General features: G+C 39.5%; 1 protein-coding gene across 2 annotated transcripts in view; it reads left to right on the top strand.

The window, feature by feature from the left end:
• The window catches only part of LOC120627237 (apoptosis-resistant E3 ubiquitin protein ligase 1), a 57,496-nt gene that overhangs the window by 24,089 nt on the left and 8,573 nt on the right, over nucleotides 1–24,834 (top strand). For both annotated transcript variants that reach the window (XM_039895128.1, XM_039895129.1), the window contains exons 2-9: nucleotides 4,630–4,795; nucleotides 14,566–14,774; nucleotides 15,597–15,736; nucleotides 16,859–16,999; nucleotides 18,055–18,163; nucleotides 19,702–19,889; nucleotides 22,240–22,438; nucleotides 24,327–24,514. In XM_039895128.1, coding sequence (XP_039751062.1) covers nucleotides 4,630–4,795; nucleotides 14,566–14,774; nucleotides 15,597–15,736; nucleotides 16,859–16,999; nucleotides 18,055–18,163; nucleotides 19,702–19,889; nucleotides 22,240–22,438; nucleotides 24,327–24,514 — 1,340 coding nt within the window. The remainder of the gene's footprint in view (nucleotides 1–4,629; nucleotides 4,796–14,565; nucleotides 14,775–15,596; nucleotides 15,737–16,858; nucleotides 17,000–18,054; nucleotides 18,164–19,701; nucleotides 19,890–22,239; nucleotides 22,439–24,326; nucleotides 24,515–24,834) is intronic.

Below are 24,834 nucleotides of genomic sequence, written 5' to 3'. Positions count from 1 at the left end.
GGTAGATGTACCTACGAGTATATGTAAGTATTATAAAACAGTTCTCGGTAACATATAAAAAAGTCGGATTTTTAACCGTCAATAATTTCCAAAGGTCAGGAAAAGCTGAAGTCAACACGAATCCCATTTCCATTCGCGTGCGTCACGGCACGATGCAATTTAATGCGCACACCCCGACACCCGAGACTAACGTTTTCGTTCACATTGGAAACTTGATTAGTTTTTTGACGAGTTCCTTAGCGCAGTAGTGGTGAGCGTTATAAGTGGAAGGTACTAAGTTCGATCTCCGGCGTGAAAAATTTGGGAATAGGTATATAATTGCTGAATTCTCTTGCTTGTTTGAATCTTGTTATAACACAAATGTTCATCATCATCACATAAACTCATTACCAGCCCACTACAGAGCACGGGTGGAGACCCCTTCTCCCACAAAGAGGAGGGATTAAGGCCGTATTCCACCACGCTGGCCCAGTACGAATTGACAGACTCCACACACCTTTGATAACATTATGTAAAACTCTCAGGAATGTAGGTTTCCTCACGATGTTTTCCTTCACCGTTACTCACAAGACATAGACAGATCATTCAGTAGTTACATACCTTTGCCCAAATTTTTCACGCTGGAGATAGAACTTAGTGCCTTCCATTTAAAGCGCTCAGTACTGCTGCGCCAAGGAATATTTTTTAATAGTAGTACTTTGTAATGTTAGGTACTCGATAAAGTTGTAGTCAGCGTTGTAGTTTTTCTTAACAGTTACTGCTGTGGTACTGCAACAGAGCCGAGGAGGTGATTGACCACAGCGATGTATGAAATACATAGTTCGTTTCTTTTTTTATAAGCACTTTTGAAACGTCCAGTCAGCCTGTCTGTAGTGACTCTACCGCCGGTTCGGAAGGCAGATTCCACCGAGCAAGAAACTGTTCACAATGAAAAAATATTATTAAAAGTTTTTTAAATAAATATATTAAACGTGTTTTATTTAACACACTGTTTTAACTTCTACCCCATCAAAGTCCATAGGTAATATTTTATCAGTTGAAAAAAAGATACGGCAGTTTCTTTATATGTTTCTTTTTCGGAAGCAAGAGATTAAGTGAAATAGTGGAAAACATTTTACCAATTTTTGCTCGGATCATATATACGGCTGATACGGCGGCAACATCACTTCTGGACAGTAAATAATGTACCTCTAAAGCCTCTGAAGCATTCTTCTAAATTGTATATGAGTAAATTAATGCCACTAAGGCTATCCGATACAACCCTGTTACAGACAACGGGATTCCAAACGAAAAGCCTATATGAAAAATATTATGAGAAAGCTGGCAAATGAAATAAAGTTTACGATGGCGTGACAAGTGGCGGTAGAGGCATATTCTGTAGCCGTTATGGCCTATTTAAACTTGCCGTCCGGTGGCCTTGGCGCTACATGTGTCTTACTGCACGCTAAGTATATATATATACCTGCCCAACCTAATAACATTTTCAAAGGAAATGCCTAAGTTTCCTTATGAAAGTTAAATTAAAAAATCCAAGTCGTATCGATCGTTTAACTATCGGATGGCATGTTGGACATGTCTTTTAATAAATTCTAAGCATTGTCGTACCCAGGGCAGGGCAGGGCAGGGCAGCTTATCCCCCCTGGAAATTTTGCAGACAGACACACAGAAGGACAAAAATGAAAAAAGGACAGATTTGGCTTCAGTATCGAATAGCCGTGGACGATCTGACCTAAACAGAAACTCACTTGCTCCCCCCTAGACCAGAAGCTGGGTACGCCCATGGTTCTAAGTTTATATTAAACGCAAGCAGCAAACGTTAAATAAGTTATGAATCATTCCTGTTACTAGGTTGAGATTTAAGTGACAATATGAGATGAGATGGTGATAACAAGAAGAATACCACCCGGCTAAGTTGTTGTGGAATTCTTTTTAGCACGCTTACGACAGTTTTTTCATGCTTGCATTTTTTGGTCTTTTTCGCGCTTCTAAACATTATATCTTCTTACATTGGGACAATCGTTTTATGAGTCGAAAATTCGGTAGATTTTTACTTTAAAGGTGGCCTTGCGTTTTCATAAATAAGCATTTTTTAATCAAACTATGAAGAACTGAAGCGGTGATAGCCCTGAGGTTCACCCCAATTCACTTTCGTGGGGCCGAGTTCGAATCCCAGCACGCACCTCCAACTTTTCTTAGTTATGTGTGTTTTAAGTAATTAAAATATCATTTGCTTCAACGGTGAAGGAAAACATCGTGAGTTAACCTGCATGCCTGAGAGTTCTACATTGTGTTCACAAAGACGCACTGGGCCAGCTTGGTGGACTACGGCCTCACGGCATTGTGGAGACCCGTGCCCTGTAGTGGGCCGTTAATGGGTTGATATGATGATGATGAATCTAACTATAAAATAAAATCCAATCTAGGTCAGGATTTGGAATATTAACCATTTATAGGGTGGGATATTTTGCTTGAAGAAACCAAAAGAAACCCCGCCAATTACGGCGATCGCGTTGGTGATAAACCGAGGACTTGTTTTTGTATCCACCTAAAAAATAACATAACTTCGATTTAACTGTAGGAACGTATTAACTTCCATTTAGAACTAACCGTAAAGGTCAGAAAATATGTTGTATTTTCATCATTAATTCAATATCAAAATCAATAAGTGCTAAAGCTATAGCTCTATTATGCAGTGTCTTTAATAGCTGTAAAGGTCATTTCGTTGCTTGGCAACACGATGACAACATAGTGTCGTTAGTTTAACTGTAGTTATCGTAACGACTAATATAATACTTTAGTAACCATTTGTTGGGTGTGCAATCATCATTTTAAATCCATTACCGGCCCACTGCAGGGCACGAGTCTCCCTTCAGAATGTGAAGGGTTTAGGTTGTAGTCCACCACGCTAACCGATGCGGATTAGTAAACTTCACACGCCTTTAAAATATCTAAACTTCTACGGTGAAGTAAACATTTTTGTTCCCCTCGTTGGGTCTGGAGGAGACTTAGTGCGTATCCAATCTAATGTACAACCAAGCTATAGTTAACACTCCGGTCGCCCGGTACAATCTTAGATTGCATCTCACCAGGTTAAATTGCAGTCAAGGGCGAACTTGTGGTGCTATAACGTTGAAGAAATCCATCGTGAGGAAACCTGCATAACTGAGAGTTCTCCATAATGTACTCAAAGGCGTTAACATATCAACCCATTACAGGCCCACTTCGGGACACGGGTCTCTCACTTTGAGAAGGGGTTAAGGCCGTAGTCTACCACGCTGGCCGTTTGCGGTTTGGTGTATTCCACACGCCTTTGAGAACATTATTGAGAATCCTCAGGCATGCAAGTGAGATGCAATCAAAGATGGTAGCGGGCGACCGGAGTGCTAAATAGCTTGGTTGTACATTAGATTTGCTACGCACGAAGCCAGGGCAGAAAAGGGAAAAACAAAAAAAATTGTACCGTTTTTTTAAATTTTTCTACTGCTGGAATTCGGGCGCGGGCCTCCCGTCTATAAAATCACAGCTCTCGTGACATAGCCAAGGGGGTCACGAGCATTGACATAACATCAAAAGTACCATCGATGGGGCTATTTCAATAAAAAAATATTTGACTTTGACTTTGTCTTTGGTGCCCATTATTGGTGCACACACACAGATTGCACTATATTATTTGTGGAAAAGGACAGGACTATTTTATGACTTGCCAATTTAATTTAAAGTAATTGTGTACAACACAATTAATATCTGCTATTTCAAACAAAAACGGAGTTCATATATTGCGAGCGTTCGCTAAAATAGCTGCAAGACAATTAAAAAAAAAATAAAGCACTAATATCATTTTCCAGTCCCATGTTGGGTGCCATTACGTAACAGTGAATAGCTCGTTATAGTAGCGGAGCATTCTATTGTACGAGAACCCTCGCTAACTGAGCGCTCTGCCACAACTAGTGTAGTTAGTTTCTTTTAGGGTTCCGAAGCTCGTGCCGGGAAAACGGAACTCTGATTGGGTGGGTCACTTTATTGTCTGTCTGTCCGCTTGGTTTCCAACTACTGTAATCAAAACCGAAAGATTAAGTTTCACGGTCACCTATGATCTTAAAATTCGGCGAAATTATAAAAAGCATGTTCACGTTTGTTTAGATTTTTAAAATTATTTATGTAGGTTGCTATGCAGCTCTCAACGTGCTATATCTATCATACATATGACATATGTAGAGTCACTACAAACCCACAGACTTGACGTTTCAAAAGTGTTTATATTAAGCCTACACGAAATAAGTGAAATTTATTAAGTAACATAAGTCTTTAGTCAGTGGGTTGCTGCAGTGTGCTAAAGAGTTCTGTCCTCTATCTCCAATTATATTCACCAGATTCCTGTGAAATTCAGCAAAGCTAACCGATGATACATTTTTTTCAAAAAAGATTCGGTTCTGATGTATCTAAAAGAGAGATCATGGTGGAAAATTGGCAAAATCTTCCATCCCCTATCCCGAAGGAACCCTATTATTTTTCGAGATAATAATTTGCTTATAATAATTCTATATGTCCTTAATTCTGTAAATCAAAATGTGTTCTTAATAAGCGTGATATGTGATAGAATGCAGGACTTGACAGTGGACCTTGCCGCAGGTATCTCCACGCTGTCCGGTTGCGCGTCGCCGGAGAACATGGAGCGACTGCCGGAGCTGCCGGCGGCAGAGGAGCGGCGGCTGCGGCGCGCGGCACATGTTCTGCAGCAGCGCCTGGTGCTGCGCCAGTGGCTGGCCACGCACAAGCTTCAGCACGCCTACTCCAAGTGAGTCGCACTGCCCTGCAACTGAACACAGAGCGGCGGAAGAACTGACACCTGAGAATCGACCACAGATTTTTTTATACGAGTATTTGACGGATCTGGCATACGGACCAGCCGTAAGTGGGAACCCATCGCCTATAAACAGAACAACACTTTGCTGGGAATGCAAAGTACACGTCCTGCAACGGACACAGTCTATCAGCCTTAGGCGTAGATGTTCAGTCCCATGTGCCTGCATTGACACCGGCAATCACGCCTTTCAGACCGGAACACAGCATTGCAACAGAAAATGAAATGACATTTTAAATTTGCTTACAAAATTGCTTACAATTGTATACAAAAATATATCTAACAAGAAAAATTATCAGAACGCATGTGGACAAATAGGGTTCCGCCTCAGCACGAAGCCGCAGCGAGCTGCGGCGCTATTTTTCAGGGGGACCCCGTGTGCTCACATACGTGTTTGCGACTGCTTCATTCATGCCAAAACCTTAAGTCTATACATAATAAAAATAAATTTAAAAATAAAACACGGTACGAAATATAAAATTATAGGTTTACAATTTGGCATAGGTGAAGCAGTCGGAAGCGAGTCTGTGAGCACACAAGGTCCCCCTGAAAACCAACGGTGTTCCAACTAAATTATGTGGGCAAATATAAAATTTCTTTCTTTCTTTTTCTTTCTTCAACAATGCTAATTGAGGGCAGAAATAAGCATGACTATAGTACTTCTCACCGACGAGCTTTGTCACAAAAAGCTTTACCACTAATTACTACTAAACCTCGTTATCCGTACCATTTGTGGAAATATATATCACCAGAAACTTATTATGACGATGACGTAAAAGGGAGATTAAGAGATTTAATTTGTCAAAAATAAAGCGAAACTTTGTAAAGTTGCGCCCATTAAAACACTGCCTGGTGCTCTTTCATGAGGTGGATACAGACTCATTACCGCGTATAACGTCGTGAATGGCACATTGCAAATGACGCCGTTCTATACAACGTTTTAAATGGGCGCTTTTTATTTTAACCTGTATGTTTGTTGTCGCACATTTGTATATGTTGCCGTTTCTCGTTATGATTAAAAGGTATTGGATATCAATAAAATGAACATCGATGGGAAGCTCAACTAAAATGAGATCTCAATATTCGATGCGGCTAACGATACGTGTTGGAGGTATAAACCAAAATGAGGATTTAAAAGAAAAAGAAAGCTTTGAAATTTACTAAAAGAACTTTATTGCACCCAAGACAAAATAGAATACAGATAACACAAAAATTCAAGTTCTTCAAAAAACTAATTGAAATCGATCACATAACACTTCTGAGTGTTCAAGGTCATGTTGAAATACAATTCCTTACATGAGGGAAATTAAAGGTACATAGTAGATAAAAAGAGCTATTTATTGACTTGTTTAAGAGTAGTTATTCCTTTCACAATGTTTGCCGTAGAAAACCATGACAACAAGTCTGCCTTCAACTGAAGAAGAAATGAAGGGCAAGAAAAAGGATTGAGAAAAATTTAGACAAGTACAACAGAATGGGCATCAAAGTGTAGCTCTCGTTTTCTACCTTCTATCTCTTTCTCTCTGTCATGTAAAGAAATATCTACACGTGACCTTGAAATTTCACTATCGGTTCTCGATGGAAAACAAACCAAATAGAGCGTTAGAAGTTTTAATTTAATGCATACTAATATCATAAATGCGAAAGTGCATCCGCCTGTTTGCTTGTTTGATGGTTTGTTTGTTTATATGTTGATTTGTGTTTCTGCTACTTATGTTCGGCTCAGCCGTTGAACCGATCTTGATGTTTGGTTTTCATGTGTAAAAGTTACCCGTAGGATCTGATAAAATTGGATTGTTAAGTTTTGCATTGGAATAGTTTTCATTCTGTGTGCTGGACGAAGAGTGATTTCAGCGCGGGCGGCAGTGAATGTATCATCCTTTTTAGCAGCCTGTTACACATTCAAAGGCTTATGGTATAAATCCAAAAGTGTAAACCGTTCTGCGATTTAATGTGAAGATAGATGGTGGTGAAATTGAGTGTAATAAATAACATTGTGTCGAGTCGGCCGCAGCTAGCGGCGCGCGGATAATATCTTCACCGGGCACAAATCATCGCTCACTGCACGGAAACGTTACGATCGAAAAACATGTGACTTCAAATGTTATAATGTTAGCAATGCGAAACTGTATTTTTAACCCGTTCTGGAACAAGTAATAAATAGGAATATTAGAAAAATAAGCTTCTAACTACCTACAAACCTGTTAAACCAAGTCATCATCACATCAACCCGTTAACGGCCATTACTGAGCGCGGAATGAGCTTCAGCAGAGACTTTGAAAATTGAAAGTGTACATTATCAAACCTTTTAACTAACTTTAGGGTATCGGTATTTTTCTAGAGGTGAGCGCGCGTCGTAAAAATTTACTCTCATCATTTTTCCCAAACGTGCCAAAAGTAGTATATATAACTTTTCAAATAATTCGATCATCGTATTGCGGGTACATTCAGATTCGTGACTACAAAATGAATAGACGAAGCAAGCCAACTTTTGTTTTCAACGCGAGATTGGGGGCAATCCCCTTTTTAGAAGTTGCATCTGTTATATAAAAATTCCTTTTTTGAATACATTTTATTCGCGAAACATTCGCTTTATCCGTCCGCTTTACGTATCGCTATGCCGCATAAAGCCGTTCTAAATATTTTTGACGCGTTCAGTTTTGTTGGAATCGCCGGAAATTGCCTCGTGTGATGGACAAGCCAATTTGTTTGCGACGTTTTTCATTTACCTACTCCACTACCCATCCACGGACCAACACGCCGCCGTCACAAAAGACTAAATTCACGTTTTTTTACTTTTTTTAAAATAATAAAAAATATTCTCGTAGAACGACTAGTTATATGAAAAAATAGGTTGCAAAATTCATCTGTGGCCATATTATGACATAGAACAGTGCATTAATTTAGGACAGGTGCACGAAACGTATATATAACGTAACGTATTTTTTCAGATCTATATGGTGTGCAATGATGCAAGATAATTTTTAACTGTGAATGTTTATTTATTTACGTTTGTACTTTTCGTGTATTTACCATTAAAACTGACCATACTTTAGAAGTTTGGAGATTTTTAGATTTATTCCACTACAAGTTAGACTTTGACTGCAATCTAACCTGGCGGTAAGTAATGATGCATCAATAGATTTATCAACGATTATGCACTAACCCTGCCTATTGTGAACTGTCAAAATTATCATCCTAATTAGACAAAGCGTATGTATTTATGAAAAAAAAAATCGTACAAAATAAACAAGATAAACAAAAAACAGAAAACAATGCACATAACTAGCGTTTATAAAAAATGAGGAGCTGCATGAATTTTTATTTCTACTAACCATCACCTGATGGCTCCATCAGGTGATGGTTAGTAGAAAACCATAGAATAGAGCAACATTGTGCAGGTCTTACAAGGAGTACTTCCTACAAAGTGTATTTCCCCAGACGAGCTCTGTCACAAAAAGCTCCACTACGGTATGAAACGTTGACCGACGAACTGCAGTAAATGGTCTATTAATATTTCAAAGTCAAGGTCAAATATTTCTTTACTCAAATAGGCACATAGATGGTACTTATGAGAGTTCTCCATAATGGTGGACTAGGTCCTTAACCCCTTCTCATTGTGGGAGGAGACCCGTGCCCTGTAGTTGGCCGGTAATGGGTTGACATGATAAGGATGAAACCTAAAAGTAAACCTACGAGATCTCTGTGAAACATAATTACTTAGCTTTGGTGACGTAAATGTTTTTGAAAATGTTAAAAAATAACTGTAGTCACATCGGCAACACAGTCCCACTTAATTCGTTTCTAAAAACTGTAAAAACTTGCGTAGATTTTTTCAAGAATTAGGTTAGTAAGATTTCATCAATTCGGAAAAGTTTTCTTGAAATTAATTAATGTGCAAAGAATTTTGGATTGGATAGAAGCAGGCGTTACTTTGCGGAAATCCAGGATATATTATGAAAATTAAGCTTAATTTGCTATACTCCGCGAAAAGCAAGAGAATCTGTATGGTGTTATTTATAATTTCTTCAATCCTTATACTCCACACCAAACAGATCTTCGGCAATGTACCCTATACGCACGTTTCGCTCCGAAACCGGAGCATCCTCAGGAGATGTTGACTATACAATGAATAATTGATAAGTGTCTTAACTTAATATGGAAAGAATTTGATTAGAAGGAATTTATTTTTGAAGAGAGTCAAATTAATTAAAACAGTTTATAGAGGTTGTATCTAATTATTTAACTTCTTCTTTTCTTTTTAACTGTACGTAAATGATGATGCTATTAGTTGGAAATTACTCACTTCCGCTTTTCCAAGGGTAATAAAATTGTTTTTTTTTTGGAGGATATCGCCTTACCCCATTAATTGCGATCGGGACTCTACGTCTTTCTGACTTTACACAATCTAACTTGGGTTGTCTTGTCAGATAAAAAATGTTAATGTCTAGCAAAAACTTTCTTCTACACCATCGGCGATTGTCCTTTGACGTGGTAGAGCATTTTGACACAGATCTCGACCGCGGAACATCTACCGCCATGCTTATTTCTGCCACCAACTAGAATTGTTGCAATGCTGTGTTCCGGTCTGAAGGGCCGTTGTAATTACAGGCACATGAGGCTGAACACCTAAGCCTCAGGTTGATGAACCCAGGGTGGCCCATTGTTGTCCGTGATCATTGCATGCCCTGCAAAGTGTTGCTCTGGTTAGGCGTAAGTTTTCCACTAACCATCAAGTGGGCCGGCTGCTTGGTACGTCAATTAAAGGGCGTTAAAGATTTTGGCTTATCTTGCAGTTCCCCATTTTCATTTTATTTTAGCATCGCATTCACGGATAATTCTTTAAAAACAGGTAGCAGAAATAAAAACGTTGAAAGCTCACATCCTCGAAATGGATAATTTAAGAGTATTTGTCAAAGACTATTTTTGGTTTGTTATATGTTAACTATGTTAACTATCAGTTTTCGAAAGAATTATTCGTAAAATATGGCTATGAAATAAAATCAAAACGGCCAACGATAGGTAAGCCAGGCTCCATACAAAAATCTTCATTGCCCTTTGATGCATATTTATATCCTTTGTTTTGTTTTTGAAACCATAGTTTTTCGAGTCTTACATTATTGCCCGTTGAGAAGCATAGATATATTAATAGACTTAAACCTTTCAGTTCATGAAATCGATCGTGCATTAAATATGTACGATAATCCGCCATCGTAATTGGATAGTCGGACATCACACCTTTTGCACTTGCAAGCACGATTTCTATAATCTCATTACGCTTGATTGTACTTATAAAAGTGTAGATAGTTTTGTAAGTGCAGATGTTGAGGTATATTCACAACTTTGTTTGAAAAGATCTGCTTCGAAGGACCATCTTCGTAAGTCTCTCGAACCAAACTTGGTGTCCATTCAAACATACTACGAGTATTTAGAAGGTAGTCTAACCCAATAATTTCTGACCTCTTAAATCTTAAATAAAATGTCTTTTAAATGTAAGTATGTTTGTCTGTCCTGCCTTCACGCCCTAACCAATCAACTTGATTCAAAATTCCAATTAGAAATTCCAAATTTTATATCAAGTAGACCTAATATAAGGACTTTTGAAACGTCAAGTATAACTATTTGTACTGACTCTACCACCGGTTCGGAAGGGTGATTCTACCGAGAAGAACTGCTGAGTTTTTTGCTGGCTTCTTCTCGGTAGAATCACCGTTACGGCTCTAAGGCTCTTTTCCAACCTCATTTTCCAACTTAACAATCATTGTTCTATGGTGAGAGATGAAAGCGGAGCGGCTTGCTCCCAGGCAACCTTGTCATTAAAAAATTCATTAATAGTATAGGAACCTCGATATGTTAAATGTGTCTCTATACATTCTTTTAACTTATGTGGTAACACGAGAAACTTATAACACCCCGACGTTTTTGCGTCGGGGTTTAAAAAATTAATTACATATTAACCAGAGAATACAAACGACGGAAGCAAGTTCCATAAAAACTTGAAAAAAAAAACCGCATGAATACAGCAATTAAATTGGCCTGATTAATTTAAAACCCGCCATTGCAATGAGTGTTACCGGATTATCTCGTCGCGAATGGGGCAGATTAAATTAAGTCTGTCAAGTGTCCAGCCGTCCCTAAAATATGCTTACGTGTACGGATTTACCGCATAAAGGCTTCAACTAGAAAGTTTTTAACTTAAAACATTTTTAACGTTCCATTTTACTTATCGTTGACAGGTTTTCGCTTCACTTAAATCGAATGGATTAACCTTGAAAAGATTTGGCAAGACCATATCACTATTTTTCTATTGTATACCTACATATCGGTACAACCTTGTCAGTTGACTTTACTAAAATGTGCCATGTTTGCCTTGCCAAATACAATTATTAAAATAATAATAAATTCATTTATACGCTGAAATTATAAATTGGATACAAAATATCATAGCTGTATTTTAATATTATATATTTACTAGCGTACCCAGCCCGCTTCGCCGGGCTAGATTTTGCTATATTTTATTTAAACAATAAACTTACATCATTAAATTTTTAATTTAAGTCGCATAATATATTAAATCATTTATTTCTCTCTGTATTCATTCTCTTCTATTCTCTTCTCGAGCGCGTGAAGATCATTATCTACACCCATGTACACCCAACAATAGAATATCATCATAGTAAATAAAGGCTGTATTTGACAATTTGACAGTTCAAAAATAGGGGTGCTCCGATCGTCACCAAACTTTACAGGATTACTCGCCAGGTCAATCCGGAGATTCCCTGAAAGTTTCATTGAAATCGGTCCAGCCGTTTCGGAGCCTATATGGAACAACACACTTTCTCTTGTACTTTTAAATTACAGAAAAATTCCCACAGCTGGTTTTATTCTACTAATTATCACCTTAGGTAATCGTTGCAGATAGGCACCGAGGACAAACCTCTGCGGTTTTTTCGGTGTTTTTATACTAACCATTTTATTGTAATTGCTTTATTTGATAAATAAATAAAAAAAAAAAAAAAAAATTCCAAGACTGAAAACATTAATTTTCATCACACCAACATTTTCCAGTTCTGGGATTCGAACCCACAGCCTTGGGCTCAGAAAGCAGGGTGCGTATTTCTGCCGCCAAGCAGCATTCCTGTGTTTCGGTCTGAAGGATGTGGTTTCCGGTTCAATACCTCACAGGCAATGAGGCTTAACACTTACTCCTCAGAATGGTGGACACGGGGTGGCACTTTGCAGGACGGGTCCAATTATTACTATAAAAAAGAGAAGGAACAAAAGCGTTTACTAAATGTTCATTTACAAAAACGTCTATTTATTAAAAAACTCTCATTAGTGTGGGGACAAAGAGATAAGATACCGCGCACAATGGCGGCCCCGGGCGGGAGGCAAATGAACCGAGCGTTATTGTTCCCGATGTAATATCCAGGGGCAAGCCTAGCCGGGGCGCGGCGGGAGTGAACGGAAGTCGTCCATACCTATGGATCTACATTACGCGCGTATGAAATCGAGAATGTTCGAAACATAATAACAGTTAATAGTATAAAAAAAAGTCGCTTCCCACATATCGGTCTGTCCCTATAGGAACTTAGACACATTTTAGGTCATCCGTCCACCTCGGCGGGGTCCAACTAACGTTGCGTTTTCCAATGCAAATGAATAAAAAAAATATTAGGCATCAAGGCCACCTTTTGTACCCACACTAAAAGACGAAATTAGCTTGATACTGGTAGTAGCGTGCTAAAGAATATGTACAGGGTATGCAGATGATATAAAGTAAAGAAAATCTCCAGTACGAATTATAAAATCTAAAGAGTAGGCTTTTTATAACTCTTACAATGCCTATCCTTAAGTTTTTTAAAACTCGTACTGGAGATTTTTTTCTTTTTATATCATTTGCTCGCTTATCATCATCATCATATAAACCTATTAACACTCACTACAGGCCAAGGGTCGCCTCTCACAATGAGAAGTGGTTAAGGCAGTAGTCCACCACTCTGGCCCAGTGCGGACCTTCAGAACATTGCCTATAGAACTCTTAGGTGTTCCTCACGATGTTTTCCTTCACCGTTGAAGCAAGTGATATTTTAATTGCTTAAAACGCACATTACTTTGAAAAGTTAGAGGTTCGTGCTGGGATTCGAACTCGCCCCCGAAAGTGAAGTCGAAGTCCTACCTATAGCTATCACCGCTTCATACTGGGTATACCTAAATTCAATTCCTGAAAAGTTTAAAACTTTTAGCATTTTCATTATTGCAGAAATATACATTTTTTTTAGTTATAAATGCCAAAAATACCAAGCTTAGTTATGCTCGACAAAGGCTACGTGGTGTGTACGAAGGACGGCACTTAAGAAAGAAATGTTATAGCCAACACGACGCGTGATGTCTAGAAATAAGTGTACAACTAGGGCACAATTACCTAATAATTAGGAACTAGTAACTAATTAGGTCGCAGTACGAGATTTAGGTCCTAATTACTTTCTTTCAAATCGAATTACTTTGTTCTTTTTCAATCTATTTATGGGTATACTTTCGTATTTATTAAACTTATTTCAGTAATTGTTTTCTTTTTAGATAACTATCTTGTTGGTTCCAATTTTTTGATACAATCTTTCGAACTACTGCTACTGCTTGACGACAAAACCACTGTAACAAAGAACAAGTCAACTTGAAATAAATGAATTTGAATTCTAAAAAAATCAATTTGCTTAAGTTTTTATTATTAAATCGTAAACTCTTATTAGAAGTAATTTTGCGTGATTGAACTTTCAACTATTATATGGTAAAGCATTATGTATTTGACGTCTCTCATTTCGCAAAGGAGGATTCTTGAGGAGGTCGTAAAAATAAATCCGAGTGCTCCAGAAAGCCTTCGCAAAGAAATTCCACAAACGTTCTAAATTATTCGTGCTGCAGAGCCTACGATTCCGTTGCACAGTTATTATTATTATTTAAAAAACCCACGTTAATTTGAAGAAATTCACATTAAAATCTGTTACATTGTCAGTCTGTTTGTAGTTTCGCAAAATTAAGAACGTACAGAAACCGTGTACACGACTAATATTGAAACATCCACTCCACTTTAGTAGAGTTTCTCGAACATGTGGTTAGTTATTTCAGCATTTAGCAGTTGACAGTAATTATTTTACCTCTTATGTTCTAAACGTTTACCATCATCATCATTTCAACCGATTGAAGTCCACAGCTGGACATAGGTATTTTGTAGGGAGTTCCAAAATCCACGGTCCTCGGCCGCTTGTTTCCAGCGGCTCCCAGCGACTCGTTTTATGTCGTCTGTCAACCTCGTTGGCGGCCGACCAACGCTGCGTTCATCTGTGCAGGGTCGCTATTCCAGCACCTCGGAACCCCGACGTCCACTGGTTCCCCGAGCTATGTGCCCCGCCCATTTCCACTTCAGCTTTGCGACTCGCTGAGCTATGTCGGTAATTATGGTTCTTCTGCGGATGTCCTTATTCCTGGTTTAATCACGTAGGGATACTTTCTGCCAACCATAAAATGGGAAAATAGGGCAAGGTTTGTGAGCTAGCAATATTCCGCGGAAGTGATGTAAAACGTGCATAGGGCGTTTTCACTGTTTTGGGCACAATGCATTGCATGTAATAATAACGGCTAAATGAGGGTTCTGCATGTTCTTAATTCTGTGAATGTAGGTATCTAGATTCTTTATTTTTTTTCAGATTACTTAGTCTGGATGTCTCCTCCCTAGAAGATGTATACTGGCTGGAGGACTCAACGGCCAGACACGTGATCGACCCCAAGGACTTCAACGCGTGGTGCTCGGCGCGTCAGAGCCTCCCCACGGGGAAGGAGGCCCTGCAAACCCTCAAGCTGGACTTGTGGAGTGCCGTTGTTAAGAGCAGCAAGCACCAGGACGCTTGGACATGGGGTGAGATTTGGCCAATCACATAAGTTACTTCTTGACTGGTCGATGCGCATAGCGGCGTAACTATTTCGGGGCTAGACGGGGCAGTGCCTCAAGACACCTATGCTTAAGGGCCCCTTAGTTATTAACGTCGTTTCTACGGAGTTATGTAACTAGCTCAATAAAGAATTTTCGACCTTTATCATTTTGGCCACTGACCAACTAACCTCGAACAGCTAGCCTCTACTCACTCGCGATGTTGCAAACTGAGTACACGAGACGTTTTTGACAATTAAAATGGTTAATATCGATTGTTAAGAAAAATAATGAGTTGGAAAAATGATTTAAAGTTTAAGTCAACTTTAAATAAATGAACTAGGAACAATGAATAATACATATTCTCTATAACTAGGAACAATGAATAATACATATTCTGAGCTCTATAAACACTTTTGAAACATCATGTCTGTCTGTTTGTAGTGACTCTACCACCATGCCAATTCGTCAGTCAGTCAGTTATACAATTAGTCACCTTTTCCTTTTATTTTAATACATTTCCACCTCGTTAACATGGTGGTCTATAGCTCTGTTATTTCCCGGTTAGCATGCAGGTCTATAGCTTTGTTGTTTTCCAGACGGCATGCAGGTCTATTGCTTTGTTGTTTTCGAAGTAGCATGCAGGTCTATAGCTTTGTTGTTTTCCAGACGGCATGCAGGTCTATTGCTTTGTTGTTTTCTAAGTAGCATGCCTGTCTATAGCTTAGTTGTTTTCCAGACGGCATGCAACTCTATTGCTTTGTTGTTTTTCTAAGTAGCATGCAGGTCTATTGCTTTGTTGTTTTCCAGGTGGCATGCTGGTGGTGTCGATCTCAGTGTGCGGGCTGGTGACGCTGGCGGCCATGACGCAGCCGGCGCTGGCGCCGGAAGCCAAGCACTCGCTGCTGCAGTACGTGACCGGGAAATACCTGCACCCGCCGAGCTGTAAGGTGCCGCGCTCTGACTAGCTCTGCGTATTCTCAGTGTAGCGTTTAGCACTCTTGATGAGTGTGATATAGGCAGAATTTGCAAAAAAAATCTGTGTTATTAATTCACAGATTGCAGAAGTGAAATTTCGACAATTATTATTGTAACGCAGTGGCGTGAATAGAGGGTATGCACAGGGTATGCAGATGATACAAAATGAAGAAAATCTCCAGAACGAGTTATAAATATTTCGGCTTTTTATAACTCTTACAATACCTATCGGTAAGTTTTCTTTAACTCGTACAGAAGATTTTCTTAATTTTATATCATCTGCATACACTCCATGCACGCCACTTTTGTGACGCAATCGTAAGTGGATGGATGCAGACTAAGATAGTAACGTGCTAAACTGCTAAGGGGATAGCGGTTATGACTTCAATTTTTTAAATAACTTAATGCTTGGTTAAAGCCGGCTTGTCAGTTTATTTACCCCTTGTAAAAGGGCGATTAATTAACATATAAATATGTATAATAATAATAATAACAATTTGTCTCGCTTTAGTAAAATTCAACCATAATTAATTTAAACAATAAGTCTGAACATTATTAAGGTTCTACTGTCAAAGAGTATACTTCTATTATCACAGATTTTTCCAAGGCATTGATACTGACACTGTTAATTTGCCTATGTTTTTCAAACACATTATAATCCAAAAAATGATTAAAAAAGATTATATATGCGTGTGTGTGTCCAATACGGACGATGGTATGTAAATTTTTTTTTTTATTGATTTAATGTATATATATATGCATAATTAAAAAATAAATTACTATTCCGCATTCATTCTCTACATAAACTAAAAGAGAGAAAAATTTCATACTCCATCGTTAAAGCAATTTTCGTGAAAAAGCGAACAAAGTTTTTGCTTCACGTGTTAATATATAGATAATCATTTATTCAGGTTTATAAATAAAAAGATAAAATAGTTACATGCCTTACGCTCTACGGAATGAACACCTATGTTACAAAGGGAAGGTGTTGTACACCACGGAATGTTACACGGCTTCTAGTTTATTTTAAACCAAGGTTATTTTTTGGTGTAGTTAGTCAAACCGTGTTTATCAAATAGGGGTTGTGCCCGCAGGTGGAATGGGGCTGGGAGGAGCCTCAGCCGGTGGGGGAGACCATGTGCTTCACGGTGTACTGCTTCCAGCGCAACGGGCAGCCCTACCCCATCTGCGACACCGACGAGCTCGTTGTTAACATCTCCCACGGGACGCGGAAGGTCGGTGCGCCGATCAATCAATCAATCAATCAATTTTTATTTTGTTTGAAAATGGTACATGCAACATGTTTACATAGGTGTTAATTAAATTTTATAAGTGTCACATGTCCTGCCAAGATTGGCGTGCAAAAATTATTCGTTAATGATTATATCAATTTTCTACATTAAATAACAAGTCACATTTAAATAAATTAGTTAAAAGAAAAAAACACAAAAAACACTTAATAAATAAAATATATTCATGAATGTAAAGAAAGAAAGAAAGCTTTATTTGGATATACACACACTAGAATTAAAATACAACTTAATAGTCTACACAACAATTATAGGAACGGTTTGATCCCAAAATGGTCTTCACTCAGCATGTTTGCAGTGCCTGTTAAAGACACAGCGCTGATCTTCCTTGAAGCCAGACGTGACGTTTGGACGGTAGGCACTGTCAGAGCGACGCTGTCTATAATTATAATAATTTTCATTTAGGTAGTCATTGATATTATAATAAAGCAAATAACACTGATTTGAAACGTGTAACCGATAAAAGTTTTTCGCGCATTTGGCAAGTGGTTGTAAATAAGCGGTTGTAAGCCATACAGTGTGCACTTTTACTGGTCACTGTGAGCTTTTGCATCGGTACACATAACTTAAGTTTATTCCTGTTAAATTTAACATCACGCATTAACGCAATTAAACATCATTAAGATAAGTTGGTGTAAATCTAAAATTCTTGTTTTTGTTTATCTTTTTAATATTGATTCATCATCATCGTCATCATATCTACCCATTAGAGACCCTACACGGCACGAGTCGAAAATAGCCTTACATATATAAAAAAAGCTTAAATGTGAACTATTGCTCTAACCATGTGAGATGGCGATAACAAAAAGAACTCCCGGCTAAGTTTGTTGTGGGCTTCTTTTTAGACAAGGGCGCGTTTGGAACTCTCGTAGCTTTAGTTTTCATTTTACAAATGTAGTTATCACCATCACTATTCAATACTGTGTACAAATTTTGCCATATTTGAATACAGAAATATTTGACTTTGACTTTACTTTCAGATAACAGCAGTGGTAGAGTTGGGGTCCGGCGACCCCGCCAAGGCAAATATCGCGCGCGTGAAGTTCACTGTGCGGACCGCGGGGGTTTACATCATCAATATACTGATTGGTAAGTGAGTAGTTGTTTAACGGCGTTACATTTCAGAACATTGCAAACTAGAAAGCCATATTAAATGTTAAGTAGTCGCGCCGTACACTTTTTTTTTATAGGAATTGACGCCGTTAAAAAAACACCCGTCTGTTGTGGGCTTCTTTTTAGACTAGGGCAAGCGTGCGCACCACGACATAGTTATCTCTCCCGGTTATTCGTATTTTTTTGACGAGATAATGGGTAGACACTACTGTCTCGTAGCGCGCATCCTAGCCCTACAGGGCGCGTGTGGAACTTTCGCAGCTATAGTTTTTAGTTTACGAATGTAGTTATAACCATCACCTATATATGTGATAGCGCAGTGGGTAGGAGCTTGAATTCATTTTCGGGGGCCGAGTTCGAATCCCAGCATGGACCTCTAACTTTTCTAACTTCTCTTCTCGGTCTTCTCCCACAGGGAAAATGGTGCGGATTGGTGGACTCCACACACCTTTGCGAACATTATGGAAAAGTCTCAAGCATGCAGGATTTCTCACGTTGTTGTCTTTCACCGTTAAAGCAAGTGATATTTGATTACTTAAAACGCACATAATTTAGAATACTTAGAGGTGCGTGCCGGGATTCGAACTCGGCCCCCCGAAAGGAAAGGACCCCTCCCTTTCCTTTTCATTCAAGGGCAATTGTATAGTCAAAGTCAAAGTCAAAAATATCTTTATTCAAGTAGGTCCACAGGTGGCACTTTTGATGCGTACATAAGAATTACACGGTAGTGAGATGATGGCGATAACCACATTCGTAAACTTAAAACTAAAGCTACGAGGGTTCCAAACGCGTCCCGGTCTAAGAAGAAGCCCACAACAAACTTAGCCGGGTGTTTTTTTTTTTTTTTGTTATCGCCATCTCACAATGTCATTTTAAATTATTAGAAGAGCAACCTGGTTAGAGCAATAATTTACACTCAAGCTTTTTTATCGTTTACGTAGTCCTTTATACTATAATAGGACTTTTCTATAAGCTTACGTTTAATACAAACTTTGAACTTTTTAAGAGACATCTCCAAGATGTCAATTATTTCATTTGGTAAATTGTTATATTATTTTATAACAAATTACCAAATGAAATCTTTGAGATGTCTCTCAGTAAGTTCAAAGTTTATATAAAACGTAAGCTTACAGAAAAATCCTATTATAATATTAAGGATTACCTACTTAAACGATAAAAAAGCTTGGGTGTGAATCGCTCTAGCTTCATAGCTAAATAAATTTACTGTGAGATGGTGATAACAAAAAAAAAATTACCCGGCTAAGTTTGTTGTGGGCTCTTCTTAGACCAGGGCGCGTTTGGCACCCTCGTAGCTTTAGGTTTAAGTTGGCGAACGAAGTTATCACCATCCCCTTACAATTATGTAAACATGGATGTATCAACGCTTCATATGTGCCTGTGATAGGCCTGCGCGAATAAAGAAATTTTGAAGTTGAGCTATTTGAGCTCCTACCCACTGGGCTATCCCCCTAATGACCAACAGTCGGTAAGAGTTAATGTAGTTGCGGTACCAGGGGGGCAGGTGGGCGCAGGAGGCCCGTTCCGCAAGTGGTTCGCGGCGGGGCGGGTGGAGGCGCGGCGCTCGCGGGTGGGGCGCGCGCTGGCCGCGCTGGTGTGCACGGCGCAGCACGCGCGCCGCCTGCACGTGCACCCGAGGGACCGCTTCGACAACCCGGCGCCGCTCGCGCACCCCGCCAACGAGGTACGTGCGACTAGGCCGCGCTCGCAAAACAAGTTTCAAATTTGAACACTCCGCCATGTTTGAGTACTTATTTTTCCTAGAATGTCGAAGCGTTCGGCCTGCGAGGAATTGCACTCGAAGCGTTGCCGCTATTACAAACTGTAGGGTGTTGTCAGTGGCGTGCACAGGGTTTGTGACCAGTGCATAAAGCAAGTACATGGCATAAAACGGAATAATTCCCCTCCAATACGAGTTATATAAGATAATTTACGGCCGATTGGCGCAGTTTGCAGCAACCCTGCTTTCTGAGCCCAGGGCCGTGGGTTCGATTCCCACAACTGGAAAATTTTTGTGTGATGAGCATGAATGTTTGTCAGTATCTGGGTGTTTATTTGTACTTATATTCTAAGTATTTATGTACATTATTCATAAAAATATTCATCAGTCGTTTTAGTACCCATAACACAAGCTACGCTTACTTTAGAGCTAGATGGCGGTGTGTGTATTGTCGTAGTATATTTATTATTTAATTTGGGTATGTGCTGTGCTTTTGTGCATGTATGAAGTGCACGCCACTGGGTGTAGTCCTTTGTGAAATGATGATAAATATTAGATTGCTAGAGATTGACAATTGGACTTTATTTCTGTATGTAAGTGATATAATGATATTGATAATGAGTACGTTTCGATTGGCAGCCCGTAATGCACTGTCCTAGTAATTCAAAATTTTCAAAATTCAAAATTCAAAATTCATTTATTTCAAGTAGGCCTAATACAAGCACTTTTGAAACGTCAAGTCTGTCCGTGTGTAGTGACTCTACCACCGGTTCGGAAGGCAGATTCTACCGAGAAGAAGCCGGCAAGAAACTCTTTTCTATGGACGTTTGTATGTTGATATATAAAATAGATAAATAAAAAGGCTTTTATTACTCCTTGGTTGGCGAGTACAGAAAAAATAAAAAAAAGATGTTGATATACAACGCGTAAATGAAAACCGAAATAATACTTCACGAGCTTTAGAGTTACATTATGTACTGTCTCGGAGACTTATCTGTGGAACTGAAAACCTAAAAGTTTTAAAGTAAACCACTGCCTTAGTTTTTATTAGAAATAGATACAGCCCTAACTAATTAAAATCATATGACTATCACTTTATTAGGTACTCGTTGCGTAGGTAAGGTACTATGCGCGTGTCGGTCTTTTACTTCAATAGGGTTGTCATAAGTAAACATTGAATTCTTGTGTATTTAAAAATAAATATGCTTCTTTTGATTTAATATTTGTACAGAGTGACTCCTTATGAAAAATACTTATGCATCCTTCAATATTATTTCGTAATTCTGTTACACGTTGTATAGTTGTCGTTAAATAAAACCAAGTCGTTCATAAATAAGTTTGCCATTTGATTACCTGGTGTTAACACCTATTCATCAACAACAGCCTATTACAGTCCACTGTTGGACTAAAGGCCCCTCTCGGCTAGAGGACTTGCACATAATCACCACGCTGGGCAGGCGGGTTGGTGCTCGCAGTCGATAGTAGTAGTAGCACAGAGGACGCTGCTGCCCGCTCTCCGTTATATTCCCTTAGTCGCCTCTTACGACACCCGCGGGACGAGGTGGGGTGGTGGCAACTGTATTCTGATCTGGCGTCACCACACAGCTCCGCCATATACTTAAGGATGATGCAGATATAGAACGAGAGCGTAGGGCTTTGGCGGTGCGCTGTAATATGGTCCACAGGTTTGCCTGTTTTAGCCATGAAGCAAAAGTTAGTTTGTTCAAAGCCTTTGTCAAACGTTTTACACGGGATCCCTGTGGACCAGCTATACACAGGCATCGCTTAACGCCCTACGAGTTCAGTATAATGCTGTTGGGCTTACCACGTTATTGTAGTGCATCAGAGATGTTTTCTGATGGCAAAAAGTCATCAGTATGAGCCATACTGATGACTTTTTTGCCATCATAAAAAAACAAATAGCATCCTTGATGAAAAGAACGTGGGTTAGCATTAACGGCATTCTGAAAGCATTAATAAATCGATACGACTCTCCAATTTACAAGAGGTATATTAAACTCCACGTAGGGCCTGAACGCAGAAATTCTAATTTGTAACTTTTTGTATATTGCATATTAATATTTATTTCATGTAAGTTTTTTTTTATTTAGTTTGGTTTTTAATTATTCTGTTATAGATGGGTCATAGTTACCAAATAATAATAGATTAATAAAATAAATACCTTTTAAAATTGCTCGTTTCATTGAATCAATACTTGAGAAGCTTTCGATGCAAAGGCATCGACAGACCTAGTCTGCTGTAACCAGGACTTGGAGGTTCTATGTATATAAGCAACTCTCAGGGGTCTCGGCAGGGGTTCACGATAGAGATCAGCCCGATCGGCGAGCCGGTGGACCCCGAGCTGTCGGCGGCGGCGTCGTTCGAGTACGACGCGGTGAACCAGCGCGTCAGTGTGGCGCTGTGTTTCCCGCGCGCCGGCGTGTTCCGCGCCGCCATCTACTACGACCGGGTGCTGCTGCACAACGGCGAGTTCGACTGCATCGTGCTCACAGGTGACTGCACCGCGACTGTCGCGACATGGCTGCAGTATGGCCGTGTAGCCGCAGAATTAAGTGCATACATAAACCGTGTACACGACTTGTGGTGTGATGATAAATGATCGAGGTTTACTCGATTGTTAAGTGGACTGCATTTCCTATGATGATAATTCAAAGTCAAAAATATATTTATTCAAGTAGGCCCACAGGTGGCACTTTTGATGCGTAGGTACATAAGAATTACACGGTAGTGAGATGATGGCGATAACCACATTCGTAAACTTAAAACTAAAGCTACGAGGGTTCCTAACGCGTCCTGGTCTAAGAAGAAGCCCACAACAATCTTAGCCGGGTGTTTTTTTTTTGTTATCACCATCTCACAATGTCATTTTAAATTATTAGAAGAGCAACCTGGTTAGAGCAATAATTTACACCCAAGCTTTTTTATCGTTTACGTAGTCCTTTATACTATAATAGTACTTTTCTATAAGCTTACGTTTAATACAAACTTTGAACTTTTTAAGAGACATCTCCAAGATGTCAATTGGTAGTTTATTGTAGAATTGTATGCAATTTCCTTTAAACGAATTATGAATTTTATGTAACCAAGTATATTGCACTGTAAGTTTATTCTTACTTCTAATGTTTAAATTATTGCAGTCACATTTTTTCTTAAATTTAGAAATGTTTTTATGAACGTAAATTAAATTTTCAAATATGTACTGACTATTGATATATGATGCTGCTACCTGAGTGTAAGAGGTCTTTAAAATCAATTAATTTCTTCTTAAAACAAACTCTTAAACATCTTTTTTAAATTTCACTTATCACTGTCAAAAACATTGGTGACTTTCAGAAAAGGTTCGATATATCGACGAAGTTCATATATGAACTCGAGAAAAGAGTTCTTTACATATATAGATGATAATATTATCCTACGAGTGCAATGTGAGAAATCTTTTATATATCGGGAGTAGAGCAATTAGTAATTGGCAATCTTTGGCAACGGCCTTGTAGTCAGTAGACTTCAAAGCCTTGAACACCGGCGCAAGGTTGCTTGTCTGGCTGTTTTCTACAAGATACATTTCGGAGAGTTGCTCGGGAGCTATTCGATTTGGTCAAACCATCTCCTTTCTACCATCGAACTGCGAGATACCAAAAGAATCTGCACCGTTACGTGGTTGAAATACCATCAACACGTTCGAAGCGTTTTGCTTCTTCCTTTCTGATCCGCACCGCAAAGGCCTGGAATGCCCTCCCATCTGCCGTCTTCTCCGATACCTATAACCTTGGTACCTTCAAATCGAGAGTGAATAGACATCTTCTAGGCAAGCGCGCTTTATCTTAGGCCGCATCATCACTTACCATCAGGTGTGATAACAGCCAAGCACTTGTCTATATATAAAAAAAAAAAGAGCATCACTCCAACTTTTCGTTTCTATAATCATCGGACATCGGACGCCCGCGAACTAGATGGAGCGACGACCTCCGAAAAGTGGCAGGCATCGACTGGATGAGGAAAGCCGAAAATAGAAAAAAGTTGGCGCTGCTTGAAAGAGGCCTATGTTTAAGCGTGTGCTCCTCACTGGACTGCACGACACCCGCACGCGCGAGAGCGGCGCGCACACGAATTTCGCACGTTTTAGACGGTCGAAAAAGACATAAATCTTGAACCGAGGCTTCATAGGCCCTACAAAACTGCCATACTTTGAGTGATTTTCATTGACTGCTAAACACACTTACCGCCGCTCCTGGTCGAGACTTTCTACGAGTCCGCTGTCGGGGTGGGATTCATGGCCTTCTGCGCCACCCTGCAAAAATGGTGGACGCAAAATGGCTGATGATGATGATGATGATGATGATGAATCATCGGGTGTCACGTACATGTAATTCGGTGTTGCAGCCAGCGACACGGCGACGGTCCAGCGGCAGCTGAGCGCGCGGCGCGGCGCGGCGTTCGAGGCGCGGCTGGGCCCGCGCGCGCGCCGCGTGCTGGTGTGCCTCAGCGCCAAGCAGCTGCTGCTCAAGGACTACATCCTGCGCTTCATCCCCAAGCGCATCACCTCCTTCCGCCTCTGCCCCTCCACCAAGGTACCCCGCGACTGCTGCCACAGAACTGACCCACCCACCCACTGTGAGAAGCATTTGGTGCGGATCGATGAACTCCAAACACCTCTGAGAACATTATTGAGAACTCTCGGGTATGCAGGTTTTCACACGATGTTTTCCTTCACCGTTGAAGAAAGTGATATTTGGATTGCCTAAAACGCACATAATTAAAAAAAAACACATTCACATAATAGACATTTAACTGAATATTTTCGGAATAATATTCCATTAAGGATATAAAAATAGCTTCATCAATCTTAATTTTATACTTGGCAAATGGGAATGATACTCAATAATTACAA

The sequence above is a fragment of the Pararge aegeria genome, chromosome 11, assembly GCF_905163445.1.
Source record: "Pararge aegeria chromosome 11, ilParAegt1.1, whole genome shotgun sequence".
NCBI lineage: Eukaryota > Metazoa > Arthropoda > Insecta > Lepidoptera > Nymphalidae > Pararge > Pararge aegeria.
This window is presented reverse-complemented; position numbering and strand designations above follow the sequence as displayed.